Source organism: Nicotiana attenuata, unplaced genomic scaffold (assembly GCF_001879085.1).
Source record: "Nicotiana attenuata strain UT unplaced genomic scaffold, NIATTr2, whole genome shotgun sequence".
Classification (NCBI taxonomy): Eukaryota; Viridiplantae; Streptophyta; class Magnoliopsida; order Solanales; family Solanaceae; genus Nicotiana; species Nicotiana attenuata.
The window spans coordinates 174,192-196,301 of NW_017670683.1; the positions used below are offsets into that span (position 1 = coordinate 174,192).

At 37.2% G+C, this 22,110-nt stretch overlaps 2 protein-coding genes across 3 annotated transcripts; one reads left to right on the forward strand and one right to left on the reverse strand.

Moving 5' to 3' along the window:
• The first annotated feature begins 1,449 nt into the window (after nucleotides 1–1,449).
• LOC109242262 (lysine-specific demethylase 5B) lies at nucleotides 1,450–22,110 on the forward strand. 2 transcript variants are annotated; one of them, XM_019409118.1, is made up of 25 exons: nucleotides 1,450–1,670; nucleotides 1,783–3,162; nucleotides 4,997–5,054; nucleotides 5,932–6,054; nucleotides 7,835–7,892; nucleotides 8,021–8,157; nucleotides 8,496–8,654; nucleotides 8,745–8,831; nucleotides 9,391–9,567; nucleotides 10,483–10,635; nucleotides 10,725–10,916; nucleotides 11,008–11,079; nucleotides 15,160–15,255; nucleotides 15,873–15,956; nucleotides 16,049–16,165; nucleotides 16,249–16,456; nucleotides 16,540–16,604; nucleotides 16,855–16,913; nucleotides 17,000–17,131; nucleotides 17,238–17,391; nucleotides 17,464–17,796; nucleotides 18,661–18,840; nucleotides 18,966–19,033; nucleotides 19,755–19,833; nucleotides 20,666–22,110. In XM_019409118.1, exons 2-25 carry the CDS (start codon nucleotides 1,838–1,840, stop codon nucleotides 22,052–22,054), a joined length of 5,505 nt encoding a protein of 1,834 aa, XP_019264663.1. In that variant the 5' UTR covers nucleotides 1,450–1,670; nucleotides 1,783–1,837; the 3' UTR covers nucleotides 22,055–22,110. The 2 variants fall into 2 exon arrangements, with proteins under 2 accessions (XP_019264663.1, XP_019264664.1); XM_019409119.1 differs by having other exon boundaries at nucleotides 18,972–19,033.
• Nucleotides 12,522–14,281, reverse strand: LOC109242263. Its single transcript, XM_019409120.1, has one exon. The coding sequence runs from the start codon at nucleotides 14,244–14,246 to the stop codon at nucleotides 12,915–12,917; it is 1,332 nt and encodes a 443-aa protein (XP_019264665.1). The 5' UTR covers nucleotides 14,247–14,281; the 3' UTR covers nucleotides 12,522–12,914.

A 22,110-nucleotide genomic window follows, 5' to 3' on the forward strand; every position in this document is an offset into this window, starting at 1 on the left:
TGATTTTATTTGGTGGTTAACAAAAAATTAAAACGAAATTGAACTAAACATATAAATTATATAAAGAAAAAAGTTATACTGATTATAACTAAAAAAAAGGTTATAAAATGAAATGAATCGAAAATGTGATCAATAGTATTTTTACTAATTATTTATGCATAATATATGTAACAATTAAAGATATAAATCATTAATAACTTATTGTAAACGAATAAATAAATAATCATATGTGAGCAAACTATTAGAGCGATCTTAAAAGTTTGACTAACCTACATTTACATGACATCACATTTAGTAATTATATTATCCCCTGGGGTTAGAGCAATTTCATAATAATCTTGATTTTAAAAGTGATTGAGTTAAAAACATATATTTTATGCACGTATATACAAAATGACTTGAATGATAAATAATTTGGATTGAATCATGTATAACAAGTTTTTTTTTTAAATGAAATTTTTTATTCAACCGAGTATAATTATGTGCATCAACTAGTATTTTTGACTTTCAAACTAGTTCTCCAAGACTATTCGTTACCTATCTATATCTAAGAAGAGTAGGCATTTTGGCGTATTACGTCAAGATAGGAAAACTATTCAAACTATTTAACAGATTTTTCCGTGTCGATTGTGTTGTCCTCTGATTTGTAGCTGTAGGACAATCTCTCTGATTCTGTGACTTATTTCTCTTTTGTGGCTTTGAAATCGTCTCGCATTTCTTTCCCGCCATATATGATAGATAGAGGCCACAAATAAGAAGCTTAGAACTCCAAATCTAGCTTTGCTATTTTTTGTTCGCTTGGCCATCCAGTATAACATACTATTAGAATAGAGTGATAGTTTAATTTTTTTTAAAAAAAGAGAAAGATATGTCCCCTTATATTTATGTTGACATAGAATCATTTATTGAGAGATATGAAACATTAACTATTAATTCAAACATACAAGGTGCGGAAATGATTTCAGTTTCAATGTATAGATAACGTTACATTGACGTAGATTTAATATGGTTGAGAAGAAAAATTATAATTGCCAAAATATCAGTGTTATAATGTTTTTATTTAGTTTATTAATTTAACAAATTAACATAATTAGTTAGGTGTTTTTACAATAAAATAACATAAATTGAACCATGTAGACCATACACATTGGCCTTTATTATCCTTACAATAAAAACTTATTCATATTGTGTAATGACACCAAATCAATCAATTTAATTTTAGTAGATAAAACTAAAGTAGAATACATATTGCTTAATTATGCTTAAGAGATAAATATGTGAGCACGTTAAACTAAGATTTTTACATTAGCCTTATCCCTCACAATCAAATCACGTGATATCACACGCGCTTTAGATTCCTCAAATCCAAGAGATTCCTTAACATTGTCGTAAATTTTCTGATTTAGAGACCTTTTTATATAAAATCTCAGTTCTCATAAAACTGCAAACGAACTGACCTTAAAAAAAAAGGGAAGAAAAAAAGGAAAAAGAAAAAGAAAAAGAAAAAGAAAAAAGCTAAAAGAAGACTAACGAGAAACACCGTTTTTTTACAACTAAAAACCAAATAAGAGATATCTAAACACAAAAAACACACACATGTTTGCAGACATATATTGAGGGACAAGAATCTATCAACCCTTGGTTTTTATGTGCTTTATTATTCCACAAAGGTACGTTAAAGATTTCATTTTTAATAGTTAAATGTTCCTTTAAATTTCAAGATTCTTGAATTTATAGTGATTCGAGACATATTTTGAATGTTTATACGAATCTTGCATGCAGATTTTGTAATTGGGTATTGATTATTTTGGTGATATAGTTAGTAGTTGCATTAATAATGGGGAGAGGGAGGCCTAGGGCTGTAGAATTAGGGCAAAATACAAGTGCATCCCCAATTGGGTTATTGAATATACCACCTGGGCCAGTGTATTATCCAACTGAGGAAGAATTTAAGGACCCTTTAGAGTTTATTTACAAGATCAGGCCAGAGGCTGAGAAATATGGCATTTGCAAAATTATCCCACCAAAGAGTTGGAAACCCCCTTTTGCATTGGATTTGAATGCCTTCACATTTCCGACGAAAACGCAAGCGATTCATCAGTTACAGGCTCGGTGCGCGTCTTGTGATCCGAAGACCTTTGAATTAGAGTACTATAGGTTCCTAGAGGAGCATTGTGGGAAGAAGGCCGCGAAGAAACGTGTTGTGTTTGAGGGGGAGGAGCTTAATTTGTGTAAGTTGTTTAATTCCGTCAAGCGGCTTGGAGGGTATGATAAAGTGGCGAAGGAAAAGAAGTGGGGCGAGGTTTTTAGGTTCGTACGGCCTGCTGGGAAGATTTCGGAGTGCGCCAAGCATGTGTTATGTCAGTTGTACCTGGAACATTTGTGTGATTATGAAGAGTACTATAATAAGTTAAATAAGATGAGAAATAAAAGTTACAGGAGAGGAAATGGAAGTGAGAGAAAAAGGGAGTCAGACTCCCAATTCTCAAGTTCTAAGAGAAGGAGAAAGAATAGTGAGTGTGATCTAACTGAAACGTGTAAGACGAAGGAGGAAGAACACGACCAAATATGCGAACAATGCAAAAGTGGATTGCACGGGGAGGTGATGCTTCTCTGTGATCGGTGCAATAAAGGGTGGCATATTTACTGTTTATCACCACCTCTGAAACAAATTCCACCTGGGAACTGGTATTGCTTGCAATGCTTGAATTCTGAAAAGGATTGCTTCGGTTTTGCACCTGGTAGAGACTTAACATTGGACGCATTTAGGCGCACTGCTGATCGTGCCAGGAAAAAATGGTTTGGCTCCGCATCTATTACAAAAGTGGAATTAGAAAAGAAGTTCTGGGAAATTGTGGAGGGATCAGCTGGGGAGGTTGAAGTGAAGTATGGCAGTGACTTGGATACTTCCATCTATGGTAGTGGATTTCCACGTGTAACCGACGAAAAACTATCATCAGTTGAACAAGGTACATGGGATGAATATAGTGCTAGCCCATGGAATCTCAATAACTTACCGAAGTTGCCAGGTTCGATGCTTCGAGCTGTACATCATAGCATTGCTGGTGTTATGGTGCCTTGGCTGTATATTGGAATGCTATTCTCTTCATTCTGCTGGCATTTTGAAGACCACTGCTTTTACTCCATGAATTATCTTCACTGGTATGAGTGCCAATTATTATACGTATCTTAAGTCCATTTCTTTTATTCCTATTAAATAAGTTACCATATGACAAGTTTGATTAGATGAGAACCATATTATTGTGTTCTTTCTCTACTTTTTTTTTGTACGGCTTGTATAATATTAAAAGAATTAGTTACTTTATACAAAAAGCTCTTTTTCATTTATGCTGAAAGTCACCATGTTAGTAAAAAGAATAAATTTCATAACAGACAAACAAAAGAAGAAGATCCACTTTCAAAGGCTTGTTATTGATGAAAATAATAAGTTCGATTTATTAAACAACCTATAATTGCTCATAGAAATGTCAGAGACCTCTTACCAGTAGTTTCATCTTATTTAAATGTGTATGCAATACAAGATAAGTAAGTTATTTTAGTTGCGTTGCTACGGAACTTCTTGCAGATACTTTATTACAGTTGATCTTGATATTAATTTCTTTGCATTATTGCCTAATGTGATGTGACATGCGTTTCCTAATAAGGTTAAAAATTTGGCATGTTGGTAAATGTGTGCGAATCTACAAATTAACTTTGTAGAATCCACGTAGCGTTGTTTATTGGGTTTTCTCAATCTACAGGTTGTGCTTTCACTAGGTCCCGTTCAACTGTTTTTGGCTGATATGATTTAATGGTCTTGCCGCCGGTAGCTTCGTCACTTGTTTAGCGTATCCTCCTTTGACTTCTCTTCTGCTGAAATGTTTCGTAGTACCTAACGGCCAGCGGGATGAAGCTTATCTCATTTTTTGCCCAGATTAGGTTGTCCCTAAATTATGAAAAGCATAGTCTACTCCTTTACTTGGAGCTAGCCTATCTGTCCAAGGAGAATACATATTCGAAATTACTCCGTTAAAATGTTGGTGCATCTATTAGATGTCCATTGGCTTCATATCCTTTTTTCATCACCCAATAACCAATATCCAACCACCACCCCCCCCACCCCCCCCCGCCCTAAAAGAAAGGAAAAAAAAAAAAAGACCCTCTAAATCCAAATAAAGTATGAGAAAAGGGGAACAAGGGATATAGCGTTGCTCCTTGCTGTTAACTATTTCTTCATAAGTAAGTTCTGTTGATCAGTGAACACCCTTCACAATTGCCTAACATGCACCATGAAGTACCCATGGCTTATATGTGTGGCGATGTGACCACTTCCTAGCAACTGAGTGGAGCTTCCTTTTTCTCTTCTGTCCCTCCCATGCATTTCATAGTTAATTGGTTATTGAAGCTTGATTAAAACAACTACACCTCAATCCCTCTATAGTTGAGTCCGGCATTGTGAAACCTCAATGACCATTATGCTTCATTTGTTCCTCTTAAAACACATGTCTCTTAGGACAAATTAGGTCTCTAATACTAGGGGTTCTTTCTCACGGTAATCCATACTGTGCATATAATCTATAACCAACTGAACGATATCACCAACGACTAAACCTTCGTCTCTAACTAGTTGGCATCTCCTGTATGAACACATTGTTTCCATTATGTTCTACACCTAACTAACTCCATGTGGATTTCAAGAGGTTGTAGGCCTTACCCGATTGCTTTGATATGCGATTTTAGGTCTAATTTGTCCCTTTTTAACACTTCCAGTTATCATAGTATCATATTGGGCCAGTGCATTTACATTTCCCGCTGATATCTTTTCTGCAATCAGGTTGATTAAGCTCATGATATCATTGTTTTGATGTCTTTTGTTTTGTGCATTACCAGTATACTGATAATCATTGATTGAATCTTGATATATTTATCAGTTAATAATCATTGATTGAATCTTGATATATTTATCAGTTAATTAGTTCTTCTTGCATCCTTTCAGGGGAGAGCCGAAATGTTGGTATAGTGTTCCTGGAAATGAAGCCCAAGCTTTTGAGAAGGTTATTCTGAACACTTCCTATCCTACATTAGTGTCATAGCTTTTGCATTTATTTACAAATTGTAGGCTAGTAAAGTTAAAACATATCTCTTCTACTGTGAATTAAATTTGACGCAAATACATGTTGATCCAAGATCTTGATATTTGAATGTTGGCTTTCATGAGATTTTAGTTTAATGTGAGCTTTGTCCTTCGTCTTAAAATGGTTTTATGGAGACGGTTGAACTGAAATGAGGCAAGTGTAAGGTCATGGTAAATTTTCTTGTTCTTCATACTATTTGGTTCTTCAGTTCTTCATACTATTTGGTTCTTCAGTTTTATTGATTTGTGAATCATCTCATATGAGAAGTAAATCATAATCTATTTTACCTTGTACTTCCATGTTTAAATGAATGAGTTCATGACCGATTATTCTGGCATGTTAACTTGATAGATGTACAGGATAGCTGGAGTCCTGCTAAACCCACAGGTAACCGATGGCTATATATAATAACATGAGTAACCAACATTCAGGGCTTTACCAGGAGGTGCTTTGGAAGATGTAAATAATCCCTATTCGTTAGGGGCTTGGACATCATTGGTTGTGGTGTCTTATCTGTATTAGTTTAGTGTCTAGTTAGTGTTAGAAGTGCTGTTGCATATTCTTTCATTATGTTTTGGCATAGAGAGATTACCTTTTCCATGTTCCTTGATACATTGCATTGATGCTAGTTATTTTCCTATTTTAGCTGCTTGAGAAGTGATAAAGGAATACTTGATTGCTGTTGACAATTAACTTGTATCAATGTTTATAAATGGTTTTTACATGTAGCTTTCCCTCATAAATTTCAAAATTTCGACCTTTTCTTGCTGTTGTGTAACTAGCAAATTATGTGCAGGTAATGCGTAATAGCCTTCCCGATCTGTTTGATGCGCAACCAGATCTGCTATTTCAGCTTGTAACCATGCTGAATCCACGCGTGTTGCAAGAAAATGGGGTTCCTGTTTATAATGTAGTACAGGTTTGTTGCAGGACTTAATACTCAGATGTTTCTCCTTGTGTCCTGCTCTGTCTTTTTCCTTTGTAGTTTTCTGGTTCCAAAATTCATGGACGATGTCATGATACTGCATTTGCGTCTTTTTCTTCGTAAATAGAAGAGCATGAAAATAAGGAGAAACTGTCCCGAGAGTGAAAAAAAAGGAGAGCTTTTTATAATAATTTTTACTGTTTTGTGGAGCCAAACTTTTTTTTTTCCGCTTCCAAACTTATGTTCAACTATTATATGGCCAGGAGATAGGAGGATTTCTTTCTATAGATATTATAGCTTAAGTTTTAGTTGAGAAACTAGGAAAACAGTTTTTTCCAATTCAATTGAAAATGGTACTTCTATTGAATCTAAAAACTGTAGGAAAAAATAGAGAATAAAGATATTTTATGGTCCCTAAGATTCGGCAGGACGTTTTGTTCGGTGCCTGAAGTATTGATTATGCCAGTTGTATGTCGTTGCATATTGGTGTTTAAGGGGTCCTTTAAAATACTATTGGCTGTTTGATTCACATTCCGTATGTTTTGATATTGATGGAGGATACTATTATCTTTCCGTAGCCCAAATGTATAAATTAGGAAAATAAAAAAATAAGTGTGTCAGCACTCCTATGCCACCCACAACAGATGCAGTAAAAAATCAGGATTTATGAGGGGTATCACACAAAACACATTGAAAAAGAGTTTGGCTAAACAATATCTTTTTCTAAGGCTACATGTCAAAGGTAGGGTGACCTTTCAGGAGTCTACTGGTATTCTGAATCTCTGTAGTTGGATAGAACCCGAGGATTGCAAAAATGGTGAGTGATAAGCAGGTGATAAACAGCTGCCGTTTTGTCTTTACTTCTTCAGTACACATTACATTTTATATATGTTATGTTTCAGATCAATTTTTGGCATCATCCTTTGAAACTTGTTTTCTCTTTATATTTCGTCCTCCATGTTATTGGTTAAAACTTTTTCTCTTCTTTAGTTTTGTATTTTGTCATTTGACCTCCAAGCTTCATTATCAAAGGTATATGTTATCTCTCAAACCCATTAGAATTAGGCTGTCGTGAGCCTTGGGCTGCCTAAACTTTATGTCATACAACAAGGATGCAAATTAAAATGATCTATATTGTAGGGGCCTAATTCTTTACCATGGTCATGCCTTTGGGACCAGAAGTTACTTGAAGAATTTAAGCAGCACGAAGCCTTTTCCTTTACCTGTCTATAGTACTAATATGTGGGAGAAATGTGCCCCCAGAGCTTTGATCTAGTGGTAAGAGTGCAGGGTGTGATGTATGGTTAGGCGCACGTCACGAGTTCGAACCTTGCTATAGACAAAAGCATGGTATTGGATTTAAGTGGAGAAGGGTAGAGGGGCGGGCCTGTTATCCTTCGAGTTTGGAACCGTTCGCTATTGGCCCTTAGGGACTTCTAGGTTATTAAACAAAAATGTGGAGAGAACTTAAAGTCCTAATATTAAGCAAAGTAGGATTGGGGATTTCTGACAATGGAGTAGACTGTATAGAAAATAATAATAATTCTGAAGAAACTCGCAATCTAATGACCAAAGATATTCAACAAATTATAAATATATTTTTTTATTTGACTTTAGTAGGAAGCTGTAACTCAATGAGCAATATCCCCTTAACAGTACTTACGATACCCTTCATGACAGACTTTCCAGTGTAGAGGAACCAATTTTAAAGCTTTTCTCATTTTCCACTTTTCATTTATGTGGCTTGTGTTTGCTTGTTTTTACTTTATGGTAGGAGCCTGGGGACTTCATTATTACCTTTCCCAGATCGTATCACGGAGGCTTCAACTTCGGTGAGCCATGCATATTTGCTATTTTATCTTTGGTTTGCAAAAAGTTCGAACAGTTTGTTCTTATTCAAATGCTAGTCATGCATGATGCAGCTCTCTCCTGTAATCTTAACTGCATCTTGGAATTGCAGGCTTAAATTGTGCTGAGGCTGTCAATTTTGCCCCTGCCGACTGGTTACCTCATGGTGGATTTGGAGCAGATCTTTACCAGCTTTATCGCAAACCTGCTGTTTTGTCTCATGAAGAACTGCTCTGTGCAGTAGCGAGGGTCTGTATCCTAGCCCCGTTCGCCATTTTCCATGGCCTGCTGTGGCCAATGCTTTGTTTATTCGTTCTTTGCCCATGGATGTAAAAGCTGGCTCTTTACATGCTTTCTGTGGTTGGGATTACCCATTGGTGCACTAAATTTTTTGAAGTAGCTATTGGACTGCTCTGCCTACAATATTTTCTAAGTTCTTGACCAAACTTATGCTAATTGATGCTTCTTCTGAAGAACTATTGTTGTCATACTTTCGTTGCTTGGTATTTTTGTAGATAACTTTTCCATGCTTCTATTTACCTTTAAATTTTAGTCATCCCAATTTAACAATTTTCATCACCTTGCAGAGCGAATTTGACAGCAAGGCAGCACCTTACTTAAAAACAGAACTGGCCAGGGTCTATTCTAGAGAAAAGTCTTGGAGAGAGCGGCTTTGGAAAAATGGCATTGTTAATTCTTCTGCCATGCCACCTCGTCTGAAGCCTGAATATGTGGGCACGGAGGAGGTACTTTAACTTTGATGTTGCTTCTTGAAATTTTGACTATGAGTGTGTTCTGAAGTGTATTTGACAAATTTCACCGTATCTTCTTCGAAGGATCCTACATGCATCATATGCCAGCAATATTTGTATCTTTCTGCTGTAGTATGCAGCTGTGCACCATCATCTTTTGTTTGTCTTGAGGTAAGTATTTTTTATTTGTGCAAGGAATCAATTATAAATTGTTTTTCTTTTCTCGCTAGTTCCTATATGTGATATGCTTCTATGAGTTCTATTCTGTCTATAGAATGTTACTCTGGCCAAATTCAAGCTTAACTTAGCTGATTGTAGAAGCATAAAATCATATTTTCCTTGTAGGTTGTTCATTCTAGCATCTAGGAGGCTAGGGCATTCTCAGCATTGTTCTTCCTCCAGTATCAATATATTTTGAATGTAAACTAACACAATATAGAGTTCCAAATTTTAATATGACAACAGATAGGACTTTCCCATCATCATGCAGCTTAAGTTTTGTTTTATCAATTCTAGAGCCTGTGGTGAATTATATAGTTCTTATTGCTTTTGGGATGGTTTCTTTTTTTTGGGTGGGAGTGGGGGTGGGGTGGGGTGGGTGGATTAGTGATTAAACAGCTGAATGCTGTACTGTACTGCCATTGGCATTCTGTGTAATCTTTGTCATACTTAGTCATCAATTTTGGTTGTTGTATTTGCTTTCTTGACTAACCATGAGTTTTGCTTGTAGCACTGGGAACATTTGTGTGAATGTAAGCCACAAAAGCGTCGACTCCTTTATCGTCATACGCTGGCTGAATTGAATGATTGGGTGCTTACTACTGATAAGGGTAATCATGAAGAGGCTGCAAAAAACTTCAGAAAGCAACTTCTATCTTCCAACGATCCACCTGCTTTGTCAAAAAAGGTTCTGATCATTACTTCCAATTCCATATGAGAACATTTTTTGGGTGGAGTGTCTTGCTTTTCTTATTCCATTTGATGCTCAAAGGGATTCCGGTTTTGTTCCCTTGTTTTCTGGCCTAGTGAGGATTAAAATTTTCTCTTTGGACCCTCTCTTGGGCACCATACAGTGTTCTGCATTTCGTTGCTAGCTTTTCTAATTACTTGTAGATTCCCGTTTAACCACTTAATTAGAGATTTCTATACCCTAGTTTTCAGCAGATCTGTAGTTATTGGCTTTTGTCCCGGGGGGGGAGTAAGGTTCTTGCTTCCATTCTGTTGCTTGTCATTATTTAGAGGAAGTAGAACAGAAAGTATATTTCTTGGTATTGATATTCATTAGAGATGGAAGAACAAGCTCAATGATTCTTTACCAGTGTTTAATCATTTGTGCTTTGATCTTTTATATCTGAAATGTTAATACTACTAATTTTCCTTCATAATCTGTGTCAACGACTGGTGAGAAATTCCTTCCTACTTTCTCACTTTCCTTTACCATGTCTAACTTTCTCGCTATCGCACACCCAATCCTGTGACTTAGTCTAGAAGCTTAACTATCTTAATGATACTAGTGGTCAAGAAGCTTAACTATCTGAATGATACTAACGGTCTTCAGATACATGCTTCTCGAACCTTTTCTGCTCTATTTGGGAAGTTCTGATCTTTGATAGGCTGATACCTCAGTGTGCTGTTCCACATTTTCTGATGCGGTTGATACTTTGAGATGTGGCATCTGCAATATTTCTTGCAGATTCGTGATACAAATAACGTGTTATATAATCTAAAGGGAAAAAATAGTTTTTGCTAATATGTGCCTTGTGCAAACATAAAAAGTATTAACTTCTAAATTTTGCGGGTTCTAACCAATGGCCAAATGTAGGTAAAAGGTGGATGTATCACACACGTGCAGCTTGCTGAAAAATGGCTGATGAAGTTCAGTAAGCTTTTCCAGGATCCTTATTCTTCAGATGCTTATCATCGTGCATTGAAGGAAGCCGAACAGTTTATGTGGGCTGGTCATGAAATGGATCCAGTGAGATTTCAGCCATATCATTTTCTAGAACTCCTTAGTCCTAGATTTTATTCCTCTCTTCAACTAAATATCTGTCAAATGGGGTTTAGGTAAGAGAGTTGGTGAAGAAGTTGATTGAAGCTCAGAGTTGGGCTCAAAATGTTGAGGACTGTCTCTCTAAAGTAAAATCTTGGATGTCTGATCGCAGTAGTGATGTAATGAAGGTGCAGATGGAAGTTGTTAACAGTTTGCTCAGTTTAAACCCTGTACCCTGTAATGAACCTGCACATCTCAGATTGAAGGTGAAATGCATTTTGTTTCTGATTTTACCTCTTTTATTCTGCACTTATATTTTGCACTGGTTCTGACCACCCGAGTATGCTTCATGTACAGGATTTCCAGAAAGAAGCGAGCCAGCTGACTCTGGAGATTGATTCTGTTCTTTCATCATGCTCAAATATTCTTGTAAGCCAGTTCATTCACCTCGTTGATAGTTGTCTAATTGCATATTAGTGTGGTTTGATATTCTATGAATCTGTGGTACCCCATATATTTGTTAGTTTATGTTTCTGCCGCATTACCGAACAGTTTGACAGGTGTTAATGCTGTTCATTGAGAATGGTAGTTCAGGTTTGGGTATAATTTCAAGTTTTTGTTATGACATTTGTGGCTAATACAGTTGTTAAGTCCCACAGTGGTTGAGGGAATCGGTTATAGTCTACTTATATGGTCTTTGGCAATCCTCCCCTCCAGTGTTAAAAATAGCGTGAATCGAGGAAAAGCGACAACCCCCATTTCACGAAAAGCGAGAAGCGAAGCGCCCGCTTTTTTGAAGTGAAGCGGATTTTTTTTTAAAAAAAATTAAAATAAATACGGCATAGACAACACATGTAATTGTGAGCAAATGTTCAATACTTGAATTAAAAAACTAAAGAGTAGCATCAATTAAAGCACAAAATAAGCATCATATTCTTCTACAAGATTGTCAAGAGTAGCATCAATTAAAGCACGAAATGAGCATCCTATTCTTCTACAAGATTGTCAAATTCTTGTATTCCACTATCATTATTATATTGCTCGTCATCTTCTTCAACTTCATCTTCTTCATCAACTACAGACGAAGTAGCTGCCTCTTTTCCCTTCCTCTGTGAACTTGAAGTTGAGGTACTCCCCCTCAACCTCAAACCATAAATCCTCTCCCCAATTCCACGCGCCTCCGCAACATCACCCCAAGTGATACCAGAAGTATCATCAAATACTTCTTCATCTGCATGATCTTCCGGGACTCCAGTTAGCCATTCATTAGCATCATCGATGTTGTCCAAACTAATTGGATCAATTACATTGCGAGCGTTGTAACGACGCCTCAATGTTCTATTGTACTTAATGAAGACTAGATCATTGAGACGCTTCAAGGTTAGTTTGTTCCTCTTTTTGGTATGAATCTGCAAATAATAAGTAATTAGTAAGATTAGGACAATTGAGATATAATTTAATTATCTCAATATACTAAATCTTTCTTATTAGTTCTTACATGCTCAAACACGCTCCAATTCCTTTCACACCCGGATGAGCTACATGTTAGACTTAGAACCTTGATGGCAAACTTTTGTAAATCTGGAGTGGAATGACCAAATTGCTTCCACCATTCAACTGTAGAAGTAGAACAAATTTTCAAAATATAATATTAATAAAGAAATAACTTATTAACTATAAAACAACATATAAGCACTCGCTCACCTGGTGACTTTGTCGTTCTTTGTCTAATGGCCATGTTTTTTCCAAAAAGTTGTTCAGCATTCCTATAAATACTAAATTGCTCTGTGATTTTATCTTGCACGGATTCTTCAGGTATCAACTTCTCAATGCATTCATGGTATCAACTCCACAAAGGTTCATCTCCTAGAATCCTCTCTTCATTGGCATAAAACAGTTCCGGGTTCAAAACAAGTCCAGCTGCATGCAAAGGGCTATGAAGCTTACTATCCCACCTTTTATCTATGATCTCAAAGACTCTTTTGTATTTTCTTTGATCACTAAAAGAGTCTTGAATAGCCTCCTTTGCCCTATCAATTGCTTCGTACAAGTAGCCCATTGGTGGCCTTTGCTCCCCATCCACCAAACGAAGCACTTTAACTAAAGGACCACCAATCTTCACTGCATGAACCACATTGTTTCAGAATGAAGTAGAAAGTATAATATTTGCAGATTCTCTCCCTCGAGCTTCCCTTCCATAGGCACTGCTAGTGTACTCATATGAAACAAACAACTTCTTCAAATTGCCTTTTTGCTCATACATCCTAGCCAAAGTCGAGAAAGCAGTAGCAAATCTTCGTCTTTGCAGGTTTCACCAAGCTTCTTTGTTTAGTGAATCTCTTCATCATGTTCAATAATAAAGGCCTTTGAACAATATAGGAATGCACTCTAACTGCCTGATTAAAGACAGTACTGAAGGGTCTTTCCTTGAAAATATCACCAAAGATCAAATTAACAGAATGTGCTGCACACGGAGTCCAATAGATATGCGGGTACGCAGCAGACATCAAATCACCAGCTTTAACATTTTCACTGGCGTTGTCCGTGACAACTTGAACAACATTTTCTGCTCCAATAGAGTCTATTGTACTCTTGAACAAGGAGTACATTTTGGTTGAATCAGTCGAAGAGTCGCTTGCATCAACGGACTCAAGAAACAGGCTTCCCTTACGAGAATTCACCAAGATATTGATGATCATTTTTCCATTTCTCGCTGTCCACTTATCCATCATAATAGAACAACCAAACTTGTCCCATTCTACTTTGTGCTCCTCAACGATTTTGTTCACCTCTGCCACCTCTTTTTGTAGATATGGCCCACTAACTTCATAATAAGTTGGAGGCTTCATTCCTGGGCCATGTTGGCCTACGGCCTCAATAAAAGCAGCAAAAGTGTCGGTATAATTAACACAATTAAAAGGAAGACCTGCATCATACATCCATCGGGCAAAAAAGGTTACTGCACGGTCCCTCAAAATCGCTTTTGCATCAACTTGAGGATTACCACTTTTTCCTCCCTTATCTCCAGATTTTTGCGGGAGGTAACAATCCATAGGACCTTTGGTCTTGCCAGTAGATCCACAACTAGAAGACATTGGTGGAAGCATCCTTCCCCGCTTTTGTGATTTTGGTGGAAGCGACGAAGCATCGTCACCTTCTTCTGTTTCATCATCATCGTCATCAAGATTATAAAGTTCTTGTTCATGAATCATTTGAGTCTTTAACTCTTTCTTTTTTTGAAGGTATGCTTTCAATTCTTCCTTCACATGACCCGGAACTTTAGGACAAGATGCGACATTTGGATCACCACCGATTAGATGCGCTTTTTGACGATAGATTCCTCCATTTGTAATCTTATCACAAAAAAGACATCTAATGGCCATCTTGTTGGTCTCGCTAGCTCTTGCCGAGTAAGCCCAAGCCGGGTCTTTCCTATCTTCTTTTGGCGCCATTAAAATATCAACTACATAACACATAAGAAAGGCAGTAAGAACTAAGAATAAAAAATATATAATTTGGCAGAAATTTGGGCAGAAATCTGGGCAGATTTTGGGCAGAAACGGGGCAGAAATTTTCTGGAAAAAAGTCGCCAGCATTTCGGCGCTTTTTGGACGTTTAGAAAGAAAAAGAAAAAGAAAAAGAAGAAGAAGAAGATTAGAAGAAGAAGAAGAATGAATGAATGAAAATAAAAACATACCTGTTGAAACTTGAAAGTTGTTGTTGACTTGTTGTAATGTTGAAGAAGAAGAAGAAAAACCCTAGTTTGTTGTAATCTTGAAGAAGAAGAAGAAAGACTTGTTGGTTTTTTGAGGAAGAAAGGGCTGCTTCAAAACCCTAGTTCACGTTGCTGCTGAAGAATGACAAAAACAGAACTGGATTTTGGGTCTTTTAATTGAAAAAGACACGGTTGGGCTTTTATTTCAAGAAGCGACCGCTGCTTCCGCTTCGCCCGCTTCACGCTTTTTAGGTAGTAGCGATCGCTTTTCAGTACCTGCGTCGCTTTTGGTACTGGAAGCGCCTGACCCTACGCTTCTCGCTTAAAGCGAGAAAGCGAGCGCTTTTTTGAACACTGCTCCCCTCATAAGCGCTTTTCGGGATTGAGTTAGGCCCTAGGTCCAATTCTTCACAATAACATATTCCCCCCCCCCCGGGCCCCACCACCCACACACCAAAAAAAAAAAAAGGCTGTCTAATTTCTTAATCTTTTATCTGCCTTTGATATCATTCATAGTCTTTACATTCTTGGATCATCTGGAAATGTTTCTTCTTCTTTCCTTTGAGGTTAGGAAATGTTGCTCATTCTGAAAAGGTGTTGCTCATTCTGTTCTCTTATGTTTGTTAACTATTTCCTCATTGCCTTTGATATCATTCATAGTCTTTACATTCTTGGATCATCTGGAAATGTTTCTTCTTCTTTCCTTTGAGGTTAGGAAATGTTGCTCATTCTGAAAAGGTGTTGCTCATTCTGTTCTCTTATGTTTGTTAACTATTTCCTCATTGCCTTTTCAGGTATCTGATTTGGAGGCCTTGTACTCCAAGACTGTAGATTGCCCCATCTACATCGAAAAATGTGAAGAATTGTTGAACAAGTTGTCGGCAGTTAAGGTATACCTTATTATTTTGTAAGTTTTCCGTCTTATACACTGTTTAGGAAAGGTTACCAGGCTGACATTGCCACTCTTTAACAGTGGTACATTATAATGTCTCGTTGTGTTCTCCTTGAGAGAAAACATCGAATCAAACTAAAGGAAGCGAAGATTAGGAGAAGAGAAAGAGAAAATAGAAGAAACAACCTTTTTTTTCTCTACAAAATATTTTAGGTTTAGAACCAATAATATAAAAAAATATAAAAAAGAATACAAAACCCCTGAAGTTTGGTTCTTATCCCCAAAAAGTCCTGTTTGCTTTTGTTGGGGCATGTGCGATTGACTGTAGAAAAGAGGATCAGCAAATTTATGATCGTCCGTTGTGTTCAACTGGTTTATAGTTACTTTTCCTCAGATTCCTGCCCACTTATGATTTCCTCTTTTTCTTTGACTTATTGTCTTTGTTGTTCTCTGTGCAAATATTGGAAACTGTTTACTGCTGGAGAAATTATAAGATCTCATGACGTGAAAAAGATGATAAATGCTTGTCGGTGAATATTGGAAACTGCTTACCGCTTCAATATTAAAAAATGGAATGAGTGATGCTTTATAATCTTACATATTGAGCTTCTTCAGGCTTGGGCTGAAAGAGTAAGAAAATGCTTGTCTGAGACTTCTGCAAGAGTTGAGGCAGATATTGTCTACAAATTAGAGAAGGAGGTGATCTAGTTATCTTTGCTTTCTGTGATGCTGTCATTTTTTTGGGATTATTTGTTTTGTGATTCTTCTATTACTTCTTTTTTCATTTTCAGAGTTTAAGCCTTCAAGTGCAACTTCCTGAAGGTGAAATGCTCCTAGATTTAGTTAGACAAGTTGAATGTTGTCAATCTCAGTGCCGTGAGATGTTGGAAGGTTCTCTCAGTCTCAAGGTTGTTCCTACCTTATCATATCTTCGTGAAAAGCGTTGATGGAAATAGAACTTCGCGTAAATGCCACATTTTATGTTGTACAGGAACTTGAATTGCTTCTCAACAAATGGGATGGTTTGGCGGTTAATATTACAGAGCTTGAACTTCTAAGACAATATCATAAAGATGCTGTGTCTTGGATAGCGCGTGCTAATCATGCTCTATTGGGCATCAGCGATAGGGAGGATCAAGAAACTGTATTTGACGAGTTAACTTGCCTTCTAAAGGATGCGTCGTTGCTTAGAGTTAAAGGTTTGGAGATCTCATTTAATCGTTTGTTTACTAGTAGTGGTGTAATGCAAATAGCTATAATATTTTTCACATTTCTGACATAGTGGAGGAGGTGCCTTGTTTGGATGTTGAGCTAAAGAAGGCTGGTTGTAGGGTAAAAGCTCTGAAGGTAAGTAGAGTGTCATTCTTCTCCTATCACTTTCTGCCGATCGTTAAGTTACATTTTCAACGTTCTTATCATGTGCTATCCGTCTTTTTCATTTTTCTTTCTTGGCTATCTGATTCTTTTTATGGTTCATGACTGCTTTGACATCTAATCACTTACGCTGTCTAAAGTAATTCATGATTCATGGCAATATTTCGGTACTCGTAAATCTTTAGTTCACTCTGTCTGAATTTTCTGAAATTCTTTCGTACAGGCACTTCGTTGCAAAATGTCCATGGATTATATTGAGCAGCTGTTGATGGAGGCTAGCATGTATTATTACAATTTTCGCTTTACTAATAATGATTATCTTGAAAAATCTATTGATCATCCCATCTGACATGTGAATATATCTCCAGATTGCAGATTGAGAAAGAGAAGTTGTTTGCTGATGTTTCTGAGGTAAAAGCGAATGCTGTAGCTTGGGAGGAAAGTGCCAGGCGCGTCCTTGTAAGCAAGGAACACATATCTGAATTTGAGGATGTTATAAGGTGTTGCCTCTTTCCCTGATTTAGTTATTGCTTCATATTTCTTGCTTCTGTGTTTGTGTATTTATTCTTCTTCCTGAGTATTATTTGAGTTTTGCAAAATATTTAGGGCTTCCGAGGAGATATTTGTGATTCTTCCTTCACTTGACGAAGTCAAGGATGCGGTATCAATTGCGAAGTCTTGGTTATCTAGGTCACAGCCCTTTTTATCACGTGACTCCATGGCACTTGGTTCAAGTCCTCTTGAAGTAGAGACTTTGAAGGTTAATCATTTGCAAACTCTGCACTTGCGAAATATAACGAAGCTCTTACATCCTTTGTTGTAATTTTTGCAGGAATTGGTATCAGACTCTAAGCTTTTGAAGCTATCTTTGAGAGAACAACTGATGATTCAATCATTGCTTGATACTTGCACCAGGTGGGAGCAGGATGCCTGCTCTGTGTTGTATGATACAGAGTGTCTGTTGAATGTCGAAAATATAGGTGATGAAATATTGACCAGACATGGCAAAATTGAAAAGCAAATACAAGCCATAGACTCGGTTGTAGAAGCAGGTCAAGGTCTTGGTTTCAAGTTTGATTTGGTTCCTAAACTTCAAGATGCTTGTTATACACTTCGTTGGTGCTTTAAGGCTCTATCTTTTGCTACTGCAATTCCAACACTTGAGGTAATTAGTTGTCACATGTCAGTCTTCTTTTCCACCTAAAGAGAGATACGGTCTGGACATTGATATGTTGTTTCCGCTTCTTCTCAATATGGCTGTGAATTAGTGCACTCCTTGTTATTTGGGTAAATAGATGTTAGGTTAACCGTTTGCTTTGGCTTCTTTTGGTAGCCATTGTAAATTATTGTTTCTGGTCCTGTTTCCTGCCTATGGTGTTGTCTGCATTTAAGGATCAGAAGCTCTAATATCTTTTAGTCTGTCGTCAACAGTGAGAATTTGATTATTGATGGTTATTCAGTTGGAGCACAATTCTCTTATAGCCATTTTGCAGAGGTACATGGTATATCTATTCGCTTCATTTGGAACTACAGGTGGTAGTATAGTTGCAGCACCATACCTGGTTCTCCTCTTCTCCTTTTTTGTATAATGGCAAAATGTAAACGGAATATGGTGTTGCTGACCTGAAGATGGTCACTTAATAAAGTGACTCCTTGTTCGAGGATATCACACTGCGCATGACACCCTACACCCTTCTTCCTCCCTTTCTTCTTCATATGTTAGCCAACTACTGTGTTGTTAGGACCTTGCACTGTTCTTTTCTTCTTTTTTGGGTTATCAGCTGGTTTCCTTCTTTAGCCCCAAATTTGGCATATCGGGCTTTTTTTTTTCCTTTGCGATTGCATAGAAATTTTGGTTTTGTGTGTCCACGTGTAAGCCTTTTAATTCTATTGTTTGTCTTACCTCCCTGTGTAGTGGCTTTGTTGCTTTTATTGTGCTACATGGATTGAGACATTTTTTTGCGGCTTGTCTGTACCTCCCAGAATGATGGTTGCATGCTCTTACGTCTATTTGTTAATATTGCTGTAGGAAGTCGAGACAAATGTGGAAATTGCAAGCCACCTTCCTATGGTGTATACCACTTGCAATTTGTGTAGTGCCTTAATTGATTGGGTAAATTGGCTTAAGAGAGCTTTGGAAGTCTCCATCCAATCTACTCGTAGAAGATCAAATTTAAGTGATGCTGAAGAAGTTCTCATGCAGTATCAGGTACTTTTGCATCCATCTTCTATAGCCTTTGTTGGGATAGGTATTTTGATGTTTCTATTATTTGAACTTCTCCTAGTTGCATCGTTACGTGTGTGAATTTTATACTGTGTGTTTGCTCCTTCAAGCTGCAGAACATTCATGTCTCATCTCCTGTAATGATCAGTCAGCTTGAGACGGCTATCGAGAAACACATGTAAGTTCCGCACTTGATGCAGAATTTCCTTTTACGCGTGTAAGTTATTATAGCTCCTTCAGCAATAAGTTATTATCAGAAGTGTGGAATTCTAGAGACCTAACTTGCTATTTTGAGATCATCTCATATGATAGGTCAAATATCTTATATTCTTTATGTTTCTTCAGTTTCTTTTCTTGGTTTCCTCTGGTGAGTGCATGTAAATATCAAGGTAGCTTTTGAGAACCTATCACTCTCTTTGAAAGACTGTAGCTTATCCCATACTAATCTCTACATTCTTCCCACATTTTTTCACTATTTCTTCTGAAGTTACTGTTGTTATTTTTGATTTAATAATTATAATGGCAATAGTTATTACTATTGTCTTGCCTCTACTGAAAGGTCATTCTGTTGGTACAATTTGGCATGATTCCACTGCACTATTATCCCTATACAAGCCCTTTTGTACCCTGCCTTAAAAGCAACTATAGAAAGAAGTCAAGTAATAGAAAGCAATGACAAGGGATTGAAAGGATAACTGGGAAGATAATCGTGAAAGAACTTGCAAAGTAATAAGGGGAAAGGAATATAGCAGATGAAATTATGTCTGGTAGGAGTTATTTGACATGCACACATCTGAAAACTTTCTGGCCATATTGCCATATCTATTTTCTATTTTTTTTTGGGTTGCTTTTCTGCAATTTCTTATTAGTTTGTATCACTTACAATTTAATTTTGGCAGGTCATGGGTGGATCACGTGCATTTATTTTTCGCCCTCAACTTTAGGGATCGATCGTGGGATCTATTACTGCAGCTTAAGGTAATATATTTGGTTTGCTGTGTTTTCTTTTCCTTCCTACAAGTTGTAGCTTTTATTTCTTTGGAAAGTTTGTTATTGGGGTATTTTTGTTGCATTACATTTCCATTTTGAGTTTTTATTATACTAGAAGATGGAAAATTAGTTTAATATTGCATCTTGCGAGAATTTCATCTCTGATCTCTTGGGAACTTCTTATGAAGTGTTAACTTTGTCAATTCAAATTTCTCCAACTAAATGAGAGCAGGAAAGACATTGTTCTATAAATGAAGGGCTAGCCTATGTGATTCTTCTTACTGGAGTATATTTTTCCTCTTTCCTAAGTAATCCTTCTTTTTTGATAAGTAAAAGGTTTTTGTAGTCCTTTTTTTCTCATGTGGCTCATATTGTACCAGCAGTCTAAACCACCCTCCTCTTTCCCTCAGAACCCATTTGAACTGGAGTCATTGTTTTCTCACTTCTGATTCAAATTCATGCTGTCAGTTAACCTTACGGAGATTGATTTCTGGAAAATTTCATCCTACTATGATTTCTGGAAACTGAGGAAGTGCAAAGAAACACAGAAAAGCACTAGTTGAGAAACTTTATGAAATATGATAATGAGAAAGTTCTCGTGGATGTGACTCGGTGATTATCATCTGGCTTATTGTCCACATTTAGGAATTTTCATTCATGGAAATGGCCCGAAAGTTACTCTTTACCTCACTAACTAATTAATGTAGGGTCAAATGCATGGTTTTATACTTTGAAGCTTTAGCGCTCATTTTCTCATGCCATGTAGTGGTATTTACATGTGATACGGATACTTAGTGTCTAGTAATTTGAACACTTTCAGGAACAAGGGAGTAATGATGCCTTCAGTTGCACAGAACTAGATATGGTTTTCTCTGAGGTTCACACGATAGAGGAGTGGAAGTGCCGTTGTATGGGAGTCTTACAGGCTTCAGTTGAAGACGCTGACTTGCTTAGTGCGCTTCTACAGACTGAAAACTCACTTGAGAGATCAATCAGTATTTGTGAGAAATCTAATCACTCCCATAGCTTATGTATATGCTGCTCACTTGATGGTGCGAACCAGAAGCTTTTAACGTGTTCTACTTGCAAGGACTGCTTCCACTTGCAGTGCATTGGATTCTCAACCGGGGGCGCCAACGATTCAGAAGTTTTTGTTTGCCCTTATTGTCAATTTATGAACAGTGGAAAAATATCAAGAAATGGAAGTGATCCTCTGAATATTGGACGGAAGAATCTCAAGTTGCACAAGCTGGTTGAGCTCTTATCAGATGCTGAAGATCTATGTTTATGGATTCAGGAAAGAGCTGTACTTCATCAAATTGCTCAGAAAGCTCTTGATTTCAAAGCTCGGATAGAAGAGATTGTCGAGTTTGTTTTAGCTTATCCAGATAAAGACCTTAGCATAATTGCTAAAGAGTTCTGTGTTGCTTTGAAGGCTGTACATGTTGTTGGTGCATATGATTGCGAGGCAAACAGCAAACTTGAGTTGGCATTAGCAAGAACTTCTTGGAAAATCAGAGCTCAGAGATTATTAGACGGTTCTCAAAAACCCTCGATTCAAGTGCTTCAACGGCATTTAAAGGAGGGACTAGCTGTCGGCGTTCCTTCAGAAGATTATTTTAGACAGAGGCTGGCAGAAGCGAAGCACATAGGTTTGCAGTGGGCCGATATGGCAAAGAGGGTTTCAACAGATGGGGGCGCGCTTGGATTGGATAAGGTCTTTGAGATCATTACCGAGGGTGAAAATTTACCTGTATCGTGTGAAAAGGAGCTTAAGTTGCTAAGGGATCGAAGTATGCTTTATTGCATTTGTCGGAGACCCTATGATCAGAGACCGATGATCGCTTGTGATAAATGCGATGAATGGTATCATTTTGATTGTATCAAGTTATCCTCACTGCCTAAGATCTACATCTGCCCTGCATGTTGCATGGAAGGTGAGGATTTTGCATCAATATCAGCAAGCGGCGAAGAGAAGGTTGTTGCTGGCAAACACGAGGTACCTCAAACGCCTTCTCCGCGACACAGAGAAGGAAGAAGGAAATCAAGAAAACACAAATGGGAGAGAGTGGTAGCTGTGGATGTATCAAGAAGTTGTAGTAACATTGAACATCTGTTTTGGAAAAATAGGAAACCATATAGACGAGCAGCTCGTAGGCGAGAACATTTTGAAAGCTTGTCTCCTTTCATTTTTGTACAAAATACTTGATTATGTGTAGATACTCTTTTCCCTCTATTTTATTTATTCAAATTGATTCTCAATTA